This window comes from Drosophila simulans, chromosome X (genome assembly GCF_016746395.2).
Source record: "Drosophila simulans strain w501 chromosome X, Prin_Dsim_3.1, whole genome shotgun sequence".
In the NCBI taxonomy this organism is placed as follows: Eukaryota; Metazoa; Arthropoda; class Insecta; order Diptera; family Drosophilidae; genus Drosophila; species Drosophila simulans.
Window position 1 is genome coordinate 9,853,964 of NC_052525.2, and position 15,264 is coordinate 9,869,227.

A 15,264-nucleotide genomic window follows, 5' to 3' on the forward strand; every position below is an offset into this window, starting at 1 on the left:
ACTGGCGGATAACTTGGGCGGCTTGGGCGGCCTTAAAAGAGGTTTAAGTTAGTCGGGGGTTTCGAATGTGCGATTTACGGTGGATTTCTTCTTTCGAGGAACTGAAGAACTTGACACCTCCTCCTCACCCAGTTGTTTTTCTATGTAATGCGCTTGTTCAACAACGCCCCTGTGTTTCAGAAACCGTCTCAATATCGCCGCTGTCTATTTGTTCTTTTATCTGAGTATATATCTGTCTGTTAGTCGAGCATTATATTGGTATTTTAGCCCACAAAGTACCGACCCTGCGCTTTTTTGAGAATCTTTTTATAAAGCGGGAAGTTCGGTAAATAAAGTGAAAAATCCGCATAACGTATAACGTACCATTTCAAACGGAATGAATACATATTTAATATTTGGGCAATATATTTACTAGAGCATTTAATGAAATATTTAACCCAAAAGGGCACACCATTGAAATGGATACTTCAAATTGGGCTTCACACCGTTTAACCCGACAGATGGGCAGACAAGACAGACTGGCTTTAACCCTTGACTCACCTTGACGACTTGGTTACGTTTTTCGTAATCAATCAAACCGCTGGATTGGTTGTACTTGACCCCGCCGAAGGGCAAAGGTGGAGCGGTCACGGATACGGTTGAGGACGAGGGTGCAACGCCACCGGAAGGAGTTGAGGTTAATTCTCCGGCGGACGAGTGCGAGGAGAAAGTTGAAGAATATGGGGAAATGGCTTCCGACGACTCCTTCACTTGATTATCCTCGACTTTTGGCTTACTGCCACCAATAACAGCAGATATTTTGGGTAGCTCCAGCTGCTCCTGCTCCTTCTGCATTTGCTCATCATCCTCGTCATCCCTGCTGCTGGCATTCAGCTTGAGATACACATTCCGCGGATGATTGTTCACATAGTTCAACTCCTTGATCTGATTCTCATTGTTGCTAACACTATCGCTGGCCACCTTCTCGTTCAGCCGAATAATGTTCGACAGATTGATATTGTTGATCAGGGTTATTCCGGTAATCCCGACCAGCACGATCACAAAGCAAATTCCGCCAATCAGCAGGAGCGGCGTGGTTTTCGACGTTTTCGGGCACATTTTCACTTTTTGATTTACATGCACTTCAGTTTTGATTGGAAATTATATTGTCATGTTTCTTTTGAATTAAGCTTAACAGTTCCTTGACTAAAAAATATTAAATTAATACATCTTTTCATTTTCTAGTTGCTCCAACCTTTTCGCTCTATTTAAATGTCAATGCTAAGCATAATTTGCCCCTTTGCGAACCATTTCTGTTTTGCTAAGGATACCTTTAATTCCCCTTCGTATTTACATCACTTGAAGCAATCGACCTCTGACTGTTACGTCTCTCCCTAAGTACTCCGCCAGCAGAGCAATATAAAAGTTGACAAGGTTTTATTGCATTCCTTCGCATTATTTTATTTTTTTCTTCGCAGATGGCAACTGAAACAGCAAAAACCCAGAGGACATCCTGGCTAACAAACACAAAGTATAAAGAATTTGTTCGAATAAAAAGCACAACAAATAGGAAATGTTTCTGGAAATGGAGGAGGATGAAACTTTTTAGGTGAGAACTGGACCCTTGTAATGTCTAAGTGTTCTGCCTTTGCTCTGCAACTCGTTTTGCCCGCAGCTTTTTCCCCCATCGGTTGCCATTCCATTCGCCATGCATATTATGAATTTGCCAAGTTTTGTTTGAGCCGCACGACTGCACTTCAAATTCGAATAATCAATGATGAAAATGGGAGAAGGGCATCGATGGTGGGTGGAAAATTGGGGCGGGATGTGGAGCAAATGGAAGGTCAGGATAGCAGGGGCAAAGTTATAAGAGCAATGCTGTTAGAAAGAGTTTCAAAACAATACGCCTGAACTAATTTTCAAATTACGTATACGCAACGTATGCCAAGAGTTTTTCAAATAACGTATACGCACTTCAGGCGCAACATACAATATGACAGGCCATTACAGAAATTAAGATAGAAACAGAAAAAACGCAATTAAAAGCCACAGGCAAGGAAAATTATAAAACCAATCTAGATCATATCAGATCAATCCGATAGCAGCGTATTCTGTTGTTTTCATTCATTCGATTTTGTTTTCATTCTATATTTATATCCCCGCTCAACTCTACCCTCCATTTGAAACTCAGACGGCGACGTTTTAATTGAATTCACATCAATTCAGCGCACCCCATTCAACAAATGCCGATGTATGTACTATATATATTATATACTATATAGTTTGTACAGCAAATTGGACAGAAGAAAGAGAACAGTGATAAGAATTGCTATTATCTAAGAAACAAGTGAATTGTATGTATTTTTAATACAGCAATAAATTTCGAAATATATTATTTAAAAATACAATTTTAAGTATTTTAACATTTTCTTAGAATTTTTCCATAGCTAAACACACACGACTGCTCGTATATCATGGGAATAATGCTGCTCTTGGCATAATGAAAATAGTTCATTAACGATGGGAGAATCTCTAGCTGATTCTCCCAAAGAATCGCCCGCATACATATACTCTTTTCAATTTTGAGTGTTTATTTTGCTGTTGGCAACTGCAGCTAGTTAGGGGGGGCAAAATCATTACAAGATGCGTTTAAATATAGAGTGAAAAGGGGGCGGGGGCGGGGGCGGGAGTAGAAGGCGGAGAGTCGGCTCAAGGACACGCTCACTAGGCAGTTGGCAATTAACAGAAACACGAAATGAAAATAAAACATAAACACAACAAAGTGACACACCAACACGCACACACATGGAGTGGCTTTCCCTGCGAGAATAGCGGGGTAGCTGGGTGGTGTGGAAAACCTGAGGCTGGCTGCACAAGAAAAACAAGAGAAAAAAAAACGTGTCAAGCGCAACGGCGGCACTTGGCGAGCGAAGAACGAAGAACGAAGCCGAAGCCTCGGGCCTCTCTAAAACCTCTGGCCAGCCACCCAACCCACTGCCACCCACTTGTATTTCAAACCGAACACCACACACCACCCCCACCCCCATCCCCATCCCCATTACCCACCCACTTTCCACGCATTGCACCTGCCAGCTGGAGAAAGGAAGCGGCAGAATAGCAGGGGGCCCAGCATTTTCATTGCAGATTGCTGGAAAGCTGTGACAAGAGGCTGTCCTCCATTCGGCTTTCTCAATCAATCTAATTCTCCGCGGGCCACAATATCACAATCAAATGGTCTTTTGAAATAATGCTTTTCTATTTAAGAAGCTAGCAAATCGGCCTAGATATTTGTTAGAATTTTGAAACTTTCGTTCATTTTTTAAGATTCTCAAAATTAATGTTCTCATATTTTTCTAGTTATTACATTGAACTTGCTGCAGTTGATTTCTGTCGATAGTACTAATATTTAGTTTAACTTTATATATATTATCAGCTGGATTACCACTTTTATTTGTGTTATTCCAGTTGTATTTACTTTCAAATAACAGCAGTTTAAACGTGACTAATTCTGTGTTTGATACCATTAATAAATATTGTGCAGTGTACAAATAAGCGAGCACACAGGTGCATGGATTTTTATCAGTTTTTTATCAGTCACATTATTTCTAAAGCAGACTTTACAATTCTCACAATTTCATACAGTGTTGTTTATTTTCAGACCCCGATACCATCTCCATTTCGCACATCTCTTAGTCTCACTTCAGATATTAGCACTTTTGAGATACTTAATAACCTTCTGGCACCTTTGTGCACCAGTATCCCTGGATTACTTCAATCTCCCTTTACCTTTACCCAGAAAACACCCCCGGGTCGAATATTATCATCATCGCACCACCCCAGTTTCATTTGACCCACTCTGGAACTGTTGCTCGTGCTCGGAAAAATTCTATTTATTTTCGGTTATAACCAAAACTTAATTGAAACCTCAATTGGTTCGCTCGGGAGTCCACTATATATCATTGTTCGCATTTTCGTGACACATTTTATTTATAACGATACAAATTTGTTGCTGCTCTCTGTGTTATGGGCTAATAGTTGCTGTCTTTTGTTTGTTTTTATTTGTTTTTATAGCGTAAGTATGCATGTCTTCAAATTCATTTTTTTTCTATTTATTTTTGTGTATGTTTTTTTCGGAATTTTTCGCGCGTGCACGAGTCGGCGGCAGAAGGCGAAAACAGAACGAACCGAATGCGGTGAATGAGGCAACACCAATGGGCCAAAGTCAGGCCAGAAAAAAAAAAGAACACAGAAGCCGAAAGCCAAGAGCCGAGCCGCAAAACAGCCAAACGACCGAAACGCTTTCGACGGAGCTGGTCATTTAGCCTTTTTCTTGGCCTTTTGTGCGGGTCAGAAACCGACAAGAACTCCTCGAAAATTCAGAAAAATCGGAAACAACCGGGGAAAGCATCTTGATTGTTTTATAATTGGCTTGGTTTCTTAATTTCTTATATAATTTAAGCGATTTATCTAAAAAATGAACTTCCCTCTATATAGAAATAAAGTGATCACATAAATATGACGCGTGTTGGTCAACGCTAGCTATTTCTATTTCAAGTTAGCTATTTTATTAAGACTATAGATGCTTTCTAGAAAGGATAATCTGTTGCAGTTAGAAAACGATATTTGAAAATTGATAAATATTTATTTAAAGTCAGTTTTAGAATGACAGCACTAACGGCGGTAAAACGAAAAGCAGAGCGGCGAAATCGAACGACGAATTCGACGAAGTACACATTCAAGAACGAAGAGATGCTGAGTGAGCGCGGGAAACGGGACGGCAACAGGCGGAACGGAACGAAATGGTATGGAACGGAACACACCCACACACACATACGCACACGCATTGCAATGCGCAACAATTTGGCATTGGAGAAAATTCCAAAAAGCTTTTGGAAAAGCTAAATATCAAGGAGCGGGAAAATGATAAATTCAAAGAAGAAATTATTTATTATTAATAACACCCACGGAATACGGTAAGCGATATTTTTTAAATAGCAAGCATTCTAGAATTTAAATGACCATATAATAAACAAGCACATGCCAATCAATTAAAACCAATGAATTACAAAGTAAGCGTAAACGAATCAGAATTTCATTAAACTAGAAACAACCTAATTTGAACAGAACTATTGTTAAAAAAAGTTAAATGGGGCAATTTTATGACAATTAATGGATAGCGATTAATAGCCCAACAAAAATGTTTAATAATTTCTGATGCTAATTGCGAATTGATGAAAAAAGGAAGCATGTGTATGTCGGCTTCAAATGCATTTAAATTAGGTTTAATTTATGACTGAAAACGAAACCCTACACAAAAGTCGGGGTCATAACGCTGGGTTTTTATGGGCAAGTGTATAAATAACATCATAATTTTGTAAATTTATAGACGCCTAGTTAAGTTATTCAACAAAATGCGTTGTAAATTTCATATACACATAAATTGAGTCCAGGAAACAAGGGGGTGAAAACTCAGCTGCGAGTCATAAAAACGTGTTAAGTATACGCCCTGTATGCAGAAGATTAAGAAAAGAACGGAAGGAGGGCAGCTAAATTGCAGAAATTTGTAAAGAAATTGGCAAAGCTGCGACTAATTTGAAAAAGTAACTGGGTTAAAAATTTCCTGGCTTTTATTTCAGTCCATTCCGGATCCTACGTTAATTTCTTTTTCTTGGGAAGCTCTGAAGTGTTGTTTATTATACACGTTGCTCGTAAAGTAAAAGGATAAACTAGATTCGTTGGAAGCCAGGGAATAAACATTGTGAAAGTTTCAATCTTCTCGATCTATTTACATCATAACTTGACTAAAAAATGCACTAAAGCTAATAGGAAAGCTATTTTCAGCTATTTTCATTACTTTTTGAAGAATTTTGGAAAATGCATTTTTTGGTCAATTTTCTCATTTTTTGTAAGGGGTAACATCATCAAAATTTGCAAAAAATGGCCAAAAAATAGAATTAGCATTTTTGAACACAGTTTTATTTAAAATTTAATTACGAGCCCAACGAGGTATTGCATTCCAAATTTGGACAAACAATTTTCAAGTTGTATCCAAAAATGATACTTTTTTGACGAAAATTCGGCAATTCGCAATACTCGATATTTACGAATGGAATTTTCTTCATAACTTGGCTAAAACAAATAAGAAATACATGTTTTTCTTTAAAACCATCTTAAATGTACTCGACCAAATTTTCAGTTGAGCAGAATGAGGTCCTCTCTCACCTTTCACAGCTGTCATCTTCTTGCATGGCTGAAAAATGTGCTCCACTAATTCCCTGTCAACTTGGTTAATGTCCTTGCCCCGCCCCCTTTTCGTATTGTTCGTTTCGCCTTCTGCCAACATAAATTAATTCGCCTGCATTCCTTTCGTTCGTCCTTTGTCTTGGCGTTTTCATAACAATAACTTATTGGGCCATAAGCCCCACTAAGTAAGTTACTAACTGGGTAAGTAAGTAAGTGAGAGAGTGCGCGGCAGCATTTTAGCACTCATCGCTGGAAAAACAACAATGGAAATGGTTACAGAGTGTGAAAGCGAGCAAAGTAAAACAACATATATGTGGCTGCTGCAAAGGCATTTAATAGCACAATAATATGGGCAATGAATATCCCAAATAGATATCATAATACTCATTTATTGTACTATACCTGATTACTTGGTCAAAACTAAGTACTTATGCAACACTATTTACCCCCTGCTGCCTTCATGATTACCATCATTTTGTGTGTTGCCTTTTCTTCTTTTGTAACCATAACCACGCCGACCAAGGCATTTTTCTAATTAACTCTTCTTTATTATTTTTGCTGTTTTCCTTGTCGGTTCGCATCCTTTTGTTTGCCCAAAGAAATCACGTACAAAAGCAAAAGGACGAAGAGCGCAGGATTGGGATTTGCATTGTGTTTCGTTACGAGCGTTTGACGCCTTCAAAAAAAAAGTGTCATTCAACACTTTTTTTGCCGTCACACCTTCACCGCATTTCCCTCTTTCAAGTCCTAGCTTTCTAATCAAAAAAAAAGCAAGAAAACAACAAAAAAATAATAAATACAAGAAAGCAGGCGAAAGACAGATGTATCAGTCTAAGGAAGGTAACGATGACAATAATAACAGGGGAAAAAACCAAAGAAACAAGCTCAAGAGTGACAAAAACAAAGAGAAGAACAACAAAAGCTGCCAAGGAAAATTTGTTTACAGGCAAAAATTAAGTGTGAAAGTACAGAGAAAACAAAAACGTATCTATAATAGTAAATCGGAATTAAAAAATATAATTAAAATTAAAACAAGAGCTTTTGATTTGAAAGCATACGATATTTAAAAAGAAATGCAACAAAAAATGATGATGGTAATTTTACATTTTACATAATTTACAATTGAATGTGTTGAAAGAAATCTGTTGATACCAAACCCAAGAAACGTAATAAGTCATAAAATATTCAAGTTGAAAAGAAGAACACCAAGGACTAAGGTCCTTTAAGCTTTCTACTGCAACTTTAATGGAACACCCTCCACGGATTTAGACTTAATGCATAGAAAGAAAGGGCATGAATGATAAAGAAAGAGACGGCAGCAGGAGGCACCTCAGTGGTCCTGGCCCAGGCGCATTAATCCATTTACGAGTAATAACGAAAGTGGACAATGACAATAACCCGCAGAGGACTCCGCCAAGTGGGCGTGGTCCTGGCCCGACTGCACTGCAGCTAAATTAGCCACCGTATTCCTTTCAATAAGCAAAATTAGTGCCTATCTTCAAGGCATGTCGACACTTCACACGTTCGATACTCTTCTGTACAATATTTAGTGGTCATCACAAAGTATGATATAAATTTGCGTTGAATCGTATACATTGATTAGAATTTCGCTGGCAAAAAAGTGACCTTTATGAACATAAACGGCAAAAGGTCAGTTGGACGAAAATAAATGAATATGGGAAAGGAACAAAGGCGTTGTCAGCCACACTATCTGTCAATGCAAATGATAACCAGTGTGGACAGCTATATTTAATAAATAATATGTGAACATTAAATTGCAATTTCAATGAAGCAATCGAATGGCATTAAACATTAAACTTAAAAAAAAAAATGATTCTTTTGCACATTAAAGAGCTAAGGCAGAAAAAATTGTTTTTATGCAGCTAAACTTTTAAACGACTTAATATATATGGTGCCATTACATACGTAGTAAATGAATGGTGGCTGGTAAAAAAGATATTTCGCATTTTTAGGAAGTCACTGCAGTGCATTTTCCTTTGCCATTTATTTGTATGTGCTTTTTTTTTCCACATTTTTCCCCGCGATATATGTATATGATTGCGTGTGTGTATGTGTGCCTGCTGCAGCACATTACACACGCACACTCGTACATTAAATTTATGTGCTCGAGTTGGACGCGAACAAAAAAGAGTAAAGAGCACAAAATGAAAGGAAAATGAAAATAAAATAAGACTCCTCTTTACAACAAAAGGCACTAAGCATTATGCCCACTTTGCGGGCCACGCCTCCCAAGGGGGCGTGGCGGAAAAAGGGGCTGCTGCCTGCCATTAACATGAAAGAAAAAAAAATAGCCCATATTGCGGCCAAAAGAGAGCGATAAAAACCAAAGCCAAAGTAAAAACCACATCAAATACAGGATATTAACAAGTACATTAAAAACAATTAAGTAATGTAAGTACTTGTGTAAAAACTGGTAGGTTTTAATTAAATTTACAAAATATTATATGTATTCTTCCAATGCTAGTAAATATACAAGTATATATTTGAAATAGAGTTTGAAATTGCAACGCAATGCAGTAGAATACTGTTTGCATATTAATAAAACCCAATATTGGATATATTTACCCCTAATTTGCGCCTGTTGTGGATCTAGCAATAAAAATCAATTATTATGCAATAAGCACATTAGGCGAACAGGGGACATCGGGGGCATTTTGGCCTCCACTTTATTAGCCTCATTAAACGCACTCGAAAAGCGCAAAACTCTCACCTACTGCCGATTGGCCCCCCTTTTATACCGTTTCCCAGCACTTTTCACGGGCCGAGGAAAAATTCTGGAAATGAAATGAAATTGTGCTCATGATTGCGATTACGTTGGCTATGACTGCGCCGACGGGGGTGAAACTTTTGCCACAAGCTTCGTTTAACGCAGTTGCACCACCCAGATCTAATTACAGCAGCAAATGTACTAGAAGCAACAGCAACGGAAAATCAACACTGCACTTCGCGAAATCGGGAACACCAAATGAACCTTTCAACTGTAATGGGAACGAGTTCTTTTGAATGGCTTCATTGGGTTTAATTATGCAAAATAGTAACTACAACAGCTTAAATATCTAAAAATAAATATATTGTATAAATTAGAAACCCCATTCATGGAGCATTTTCTTATCGATTTACAGTGCTGGCCAAGCAATTAGGAGCCAAGAACCAAATCATCCGCAAATCAAGGACGCCACAACGCCGGCAATGTGCTAATTGCTCCATTCCCACTATTTTTTGCCGCGAATTCTTGTTTATTTACGATTTATCTGCTAATTGAAATCGTCGGGGTCAGAATTGTGCAAAAAGTAGGTTACAAGTAAGTAGGGAATAAACCAGAGCACAGATCAGCTTAAAAACAGCAAAGCTGATTATTCCCGGAAATTATGCGAGACTTGAATTGAGTTTAAATGATGGCCAGACAACAAATCTAAGTTGAGTTGCAAAACGAAAATGATTTTCCTCAGTCGCACGGATTGGGGTTAAATCATTTAGCTTACTTAAGGGAAAAAAGAAAGCGAATGCCTAATTGTATTATATATTACATTTAATCACAGTTTATAGGTATTGAGCCTAATGGGGGCATTGAAATTCAATTTAATCACCCTATTTTCCCGTAATGTTCTATAATTTTCCATCATGCGGAGCATCTAAATCTCCCGTTGGGCAATTTTCCTCTCAAATTCCTGGGCCAAAAAGGTCGTTAACCAATTTGGGCATTAAATCTCGTCATTGAATCGACTAATCTGCGGCAGGGGGTTGGTCAAGGGGGTCAGTGGGTTCAAGGGGCGCCTGAAAAGTGGGAGTGGCATCGATTGAATCGCCATTTGCATGCGTGTGTGTGTATGTGAGCGCGAGTGTGTGTGTGTGTGTATGGGCATGACATTATCGCAAAATGGCCGCCAATAATCATAATTCATGGACATTGTTTGCGAGAATTTCACGAACAGCTGCCTGTCCCCCAGATATTCCCTTCATCATCATCATCATCATCATCATCACGGTCCTATCATCCCCATTATCATTATCCCTATAATCATTATCATCTTGGCAGTGAGAATGGCGTGTAGAACCAATTTTTCATCGGTGCGCCCGCCGAGCCATAAAACTTTTTACGTATTATTATTATGATTATTATTATTTTTTTTATCCACCGCTCAGCGTGCTGCTATTTTATTAATATTTTGTATGCCCTGCCATAAATAAAAATATGTTTTATTCTAAATTCATGTTCTAGTCCTTGGCTAATATTAATGGTGGGTTTTTCGTTTAAATAGCACAATCCTTTTCGTTTTATAAATGCCTAAAATAAATATTATATTGCCATTCCAGAGTACAAATTCCGCTCATGTTAAATTTAAATAAATTGAGCAAGGTAAAGTTTACTATGTTAAATCTTAGGTCATTTAAAACTTATTCATTTCCAATTCAACATAAAAAATGCAAAATGTTTTCGAGAAATATTTCACGCCCCAGCGAAACCCTGAAATTCCTTTTCCTTTAAGAATAGAATTTCAACTGTGTCTGTTGCTTGGGTCGCTTCACTTTCTTTATTTCTGCTCCGTCTCCACCACCACCACCACCACCACCACCATCCCCATCAGCATTGCCTGCCGGCTGATGGGTCGTATGCGTAATGTCTTTTATGCTGTCAAAGTCAAAGTTAATTTATGAGACGCCTTCGAGTAAATGGTATGAGGGTGGTTGGCCGCTGCTGCTGTTCGGAAGGTTGGGTTAAATTCAATAACCTTATGAAGTTAACGCGTATTAAATGCGACCAGCCAAAGGCATATTATAAGAGGGTAAGGATCCCTGCGCCTGTCTGACATGACTCATACGACCCGTAAGCCAATAGGAAAAGAGCAACCTGTTGCCCGTGACATTTTTATTTCATTAAAGTGCTTAGTTGCTTGTTGAGAAAACATGAAGAGATTGTTTGTTATATTTTTAGAGTTGTGTCCATAACAAATTGAATTTTATTAAATCATTGGCGAATTTGTTTATTCAATCGCTAGCAAACATCATTGCTCGAATTAAGTTTGCCTTTCAACAGCAATGTTAAATGTTCTGTGGCAGGGATATAAAGTTTTTTAGCTTTGTTCACTCGTTGGTTTTTCCTGGGATTATTTTGATATGTGTATTAAATCCCTGTTTTATATACTGCTGCCATTCACCGGAGAATTCGAATCGTTTAACTTTATTTCCATTTTTTCGCGTGTTTGGCTTTGTCTGGTCGTTTTTTTTTCCAGTTTGTTTGGCTTTCATTTATTTGCATTTGATATGTGGACAATTTTATCAAAGTTTTCGCTTCGCTGAGCTTCAACTTTGTCCTTCGCTTTTTTATGTCCCTTGCCTGGTCTTTCTCACCTTCATATTTAATTGTTAATATATCTTTTTTATGGCTGGCAAATAGTGACAACAAAGGTACAGATTTAACAATGAATAATGGCCTATCGACAATGTTTCCTGTATATACAATTTTTAAATTAAATCTGCTTCGAATTTATTGATTATACATAGCAATTAATAAAAAGATGTATATTTGATATAAATATGCTCAATTAAAAATACCATTCAGTGGCCTTTTCTATCAAAAACATTTAATCAACGGGCATCCTTGGGCCCATCGAAAGGACCTTCTGCACCCGTGGCACTTGTAGGGTCCTGCAGTTTATGCAAATCCACCTCGCTGAGCTATGAATTTGATTTACGATGGCCGGAGCTTCCTGTTTCACTTCCAGCACATTTGCATAACAAATAGTTGTGCCAACATTAATGAATAAATATGCGATGTAATTGCATTGGCTGCTGCCTACCGATGGACCAAAGAACCAAACGGACCAAACGGACTAACGAACGAGCCAAGGAGCCTATGGCATAACTAATTGAATTGAACCGAACTAAACTGACGACTTGATATCCTTTTGAAGGCGAACTTTGAAGGGTTGGATCATCACTTGTCCGCCATTTGGCAGCCCGACAAACCAAAGTGCCACCGCCAGGCTTTTGGCCACAAAGATAATGCCGCAAGATTGACGTAATTCAGCTGGGTCATCCACGGAGTTTGACATATTTGATGGGCCACAAACAAAAGCCCCACTCAACCTCCATCACCACCAAACACCACCGCCCTCACCTTTTCGAATCCAATCGCCTCGCCAATTTGATTGAGTTCCCTATTTCGGGGAGCCGGCAGTTTCCAAAGCACAAATATTTTGATAGGACACACATGTATGCGCCAGGGCATATTTCTATATGCACACATAACCATAATATCAACAAGCATAAAGTGTATTAATAACACGACCAGCAGTTGACCGCACAAAACCAACCCAGCAAAATACCCTTAAATGGAGTGTAAACGAAGTGCAAACATTAGTTTGCTATGAGTTGTCAATGCACCAAATGTAAGAAGATATATGTACATCAAATATACATGATTGGCTATAACTTCAAGAGCTTCACGATTCACTCTTATTGAGCATTTTAAAAACAACACATTAAAACCACATTTGAGGATACATGTTAGGGTATTCACTAGTTGCAGCTCAATGGTAGCCCCCCTTTCTCGTAATGCCAATCTAGTGATTGAGCTGTGAAAACCTCAACCTTGGCCTGCTCACCATATCTGCACATCATTCTGCCACCTCTCATAGGCCCCTCCTGCTGTCCCACTTTTATCATTGTGTCATCATTCCCATCATCTTTATCGGCCAACTTGTCTTGTAAGCACTTTCGGGCTCGCTTCCAACACGAGTCAGCAAGAACGCGTACTCTAACCTTTTCGGTTCCCCAAATTTAGTCGGTTGGGTGCCTAAGATTATGCAACATAAACTAAAAATTAAACAGTTTCAGTTTGGTTTTTTCTTTTTATTTTCCTTGAGGAGGGGTGGCATTAGTAGGGTTGCTGGCGAAGATATAACCACAACCACAAAGCCAGACGTAAACACTTTTCCAAGAAATAGCAATGTCATCGCATGACCCCCAACACCAACCCCATTAATTTGACCTTTTGTTGTTGATGATTATCGGCAAGTTTTTTTGGAAAACAGCTGCTGGCAGGATGAGATGAAAGGCACTCTACTTTGACAGCGCTCATCATTTTAGTAGTGGAGTTTAAAAAAGAAACCAATTGCCAATTATAGGGAGTATAAATATTAAAATATATATGTACACTTTCTAAATGCAATGAAAATAGCTAGAAACTTGAAGTCTAGCCCTCTCACTTGCACACTGCTCACCGTCGTCTCGCTCCCACTCATCACATATTTATGATTCATTTCATTTCGCTTCGTACACTCCGTGCTTTTTTATGGCAATGAGTTTGTGCATTTTTATTTTGCTCTTTCGGCAGTCACAGCTGCTGATTGCCTTTTCCTTAGCAACACCGCTTTATCTGTGCTCCCTCGCTTCCGAATCCTGAATCCAGAAACCTACGCCCTAAAACCTTAACCCAAAACCTCATCCTGCGCAACCACTTGAGGACCATTTTCTACGCCATTCAGTGGACGAAACTCAGCTGCGGCTCTCCAAGATTTTAAGAACTTCACTTGAGAAGTTTTGAAAAGCGGAAATGGATGGTGGATGTCTGTGGCACTAGATGATTCTACACGCCGAGAAAATCGTATAGACAAAGGAAATTATTCACATATAATCGATAGAAACTCAATTACAAATAGACAAAATCCAACATAATTCGATTTCACTAAAACATTTTTAATACGTGAATTCTTTAATTGCGTTCAGTGTAAATTCTGTCAGACATCTAACACATGTATGCATTGCTGTAAACTAAGATGGGTAAATAAAACTGAATGTTTGAGCAGAAGTTCTCTATCGCAGGAAATTTTTATAGCATAACTTTTGGGTTCGTATGCAGGAGTAGATGTAAAAACCAATGTATTTATTACTATTATTGCCTTCGTCACAAGTTGTTTGCATGCCATATATGCGAAGTTTGTTCAATAATGATCGATTTCTTTTTTTTTTTTGAATTAAAAGTACAAAATCGTTTCTTCACATTTCACTTGCCGTGGTTGGCCAGCTTTCCCAGTTTTTGGCCACTGGACTTCTCCCTCTTATCGATGGCCATTTCCCATTCCGTGTTTTTGCTTTTATTCCTTGCTTTTTTTCGGTTCGGCATTGAACTAGAGTGAAGTGGAACCAGCGCAGGAAGACAGGAAGAGATGGCCAATAAATAAAGGACGAGCTGCCTGCTTCCTTCCGGCCAAAATGGGAGGACTTCTACTAGAGGTACTAGGTAAGTTATGGAGTCGGTTGCCTCGGGACCAAACCAAAAGCAGGCAATTAGAAAAAGTCGTAAAACAAACGATGGCCAAAATGGTTGTGCCCTTAACCCATCCCCATCCCATTTGCCATAACCCCGACCTGCCACCGTATGTAGCCATTCAATTCGGAATAAGCGCCATTGCAATTGCGCAAATTCCCATGATCTATTGCGAGCATGTTTGAAGAGATTGCCACGGGAATTTTTATCGCTTCAAATTGGTTGCATCACATTGGAAATTAAAATAACAGATAGTGTACAGTATCGCCTTAGTTTACCCAATTTAAAGTGCAAATTCGGATGTGTTTTCAAATTTAAGACGAGTTTTTCTAAAGTTCACCCACACATACCATACCTGTGGCTGGATAAATAGCAAAGTCTGCTAAATAATTGAATAAGGACAATTGATTGATAGCCAAAAGCTTTTTATACCGGCGCATAGTTAACGAAGCGTAACAGGTAAAGCTGGGAGAAAAGGACCCAGCTCCAAAGGAAAATATATAAGTAAAATACAAGGAATCGAGAGTAATGTGCAAAAGGGTAGACAAATAAACGCAGGTGGGGAGCGAAGGCCACCAAAGTGCAGACAACCGAATTGACTCCTTTGAGTGAAGCAAGGACCTGCTGCGCACATGTCCTCGAGAAATGCAATGCAAGACAAAATCAGCTTAGGACTGTCAAGAGATGAAAAACGGAAATGCGGAGCCGGGGAAAAATCGTGCCGATGGTGGGGAAGGCAGAAACCAAACATC

The 15,264-nt window shown here is 38.8% G+C and overlaps 1 protein-coding gene across 8 annotated transcripts in view; it reads right to left on the minus strand.

Moving 5' to 3' along the window:
• The window catches only part of LOC6739882 (mannosyl-oligosaccharide alpha-1,2-mannosidase IA), a 49,012-nt gene that overhangs the window by 9,786 nt on the left and 23,962 nt on the right, over positions 1-15,264 (minus strand). The window contains exons 1-2 of one of the 8 annotated variants that reach the window (XM_039297079.1): positions 3,904-4,180; positions 541-1,185 (exon numbers count right to left, since the gene is read on the minus strand). The exons of 5 other annotated variants lie outside the window; for them this stretch is intronic. In XM_039297079.1, the coding sequence (XP_039153013.1) occupies positions 541-1,098 (558 nt within the window). In that variant the 5' untranslated portion in view covers positions 1,099-1,185; positions 3,904-4,180. Of the gene's footprint in view, positions 1-540; positions 1,186-3,830; positions 4,181-15,264 lie in introns of those variants that run through there. 2 more of the 8 variants (XM_039297077.1, XM_039297078.1) reach the window with 2 other exon arrangements.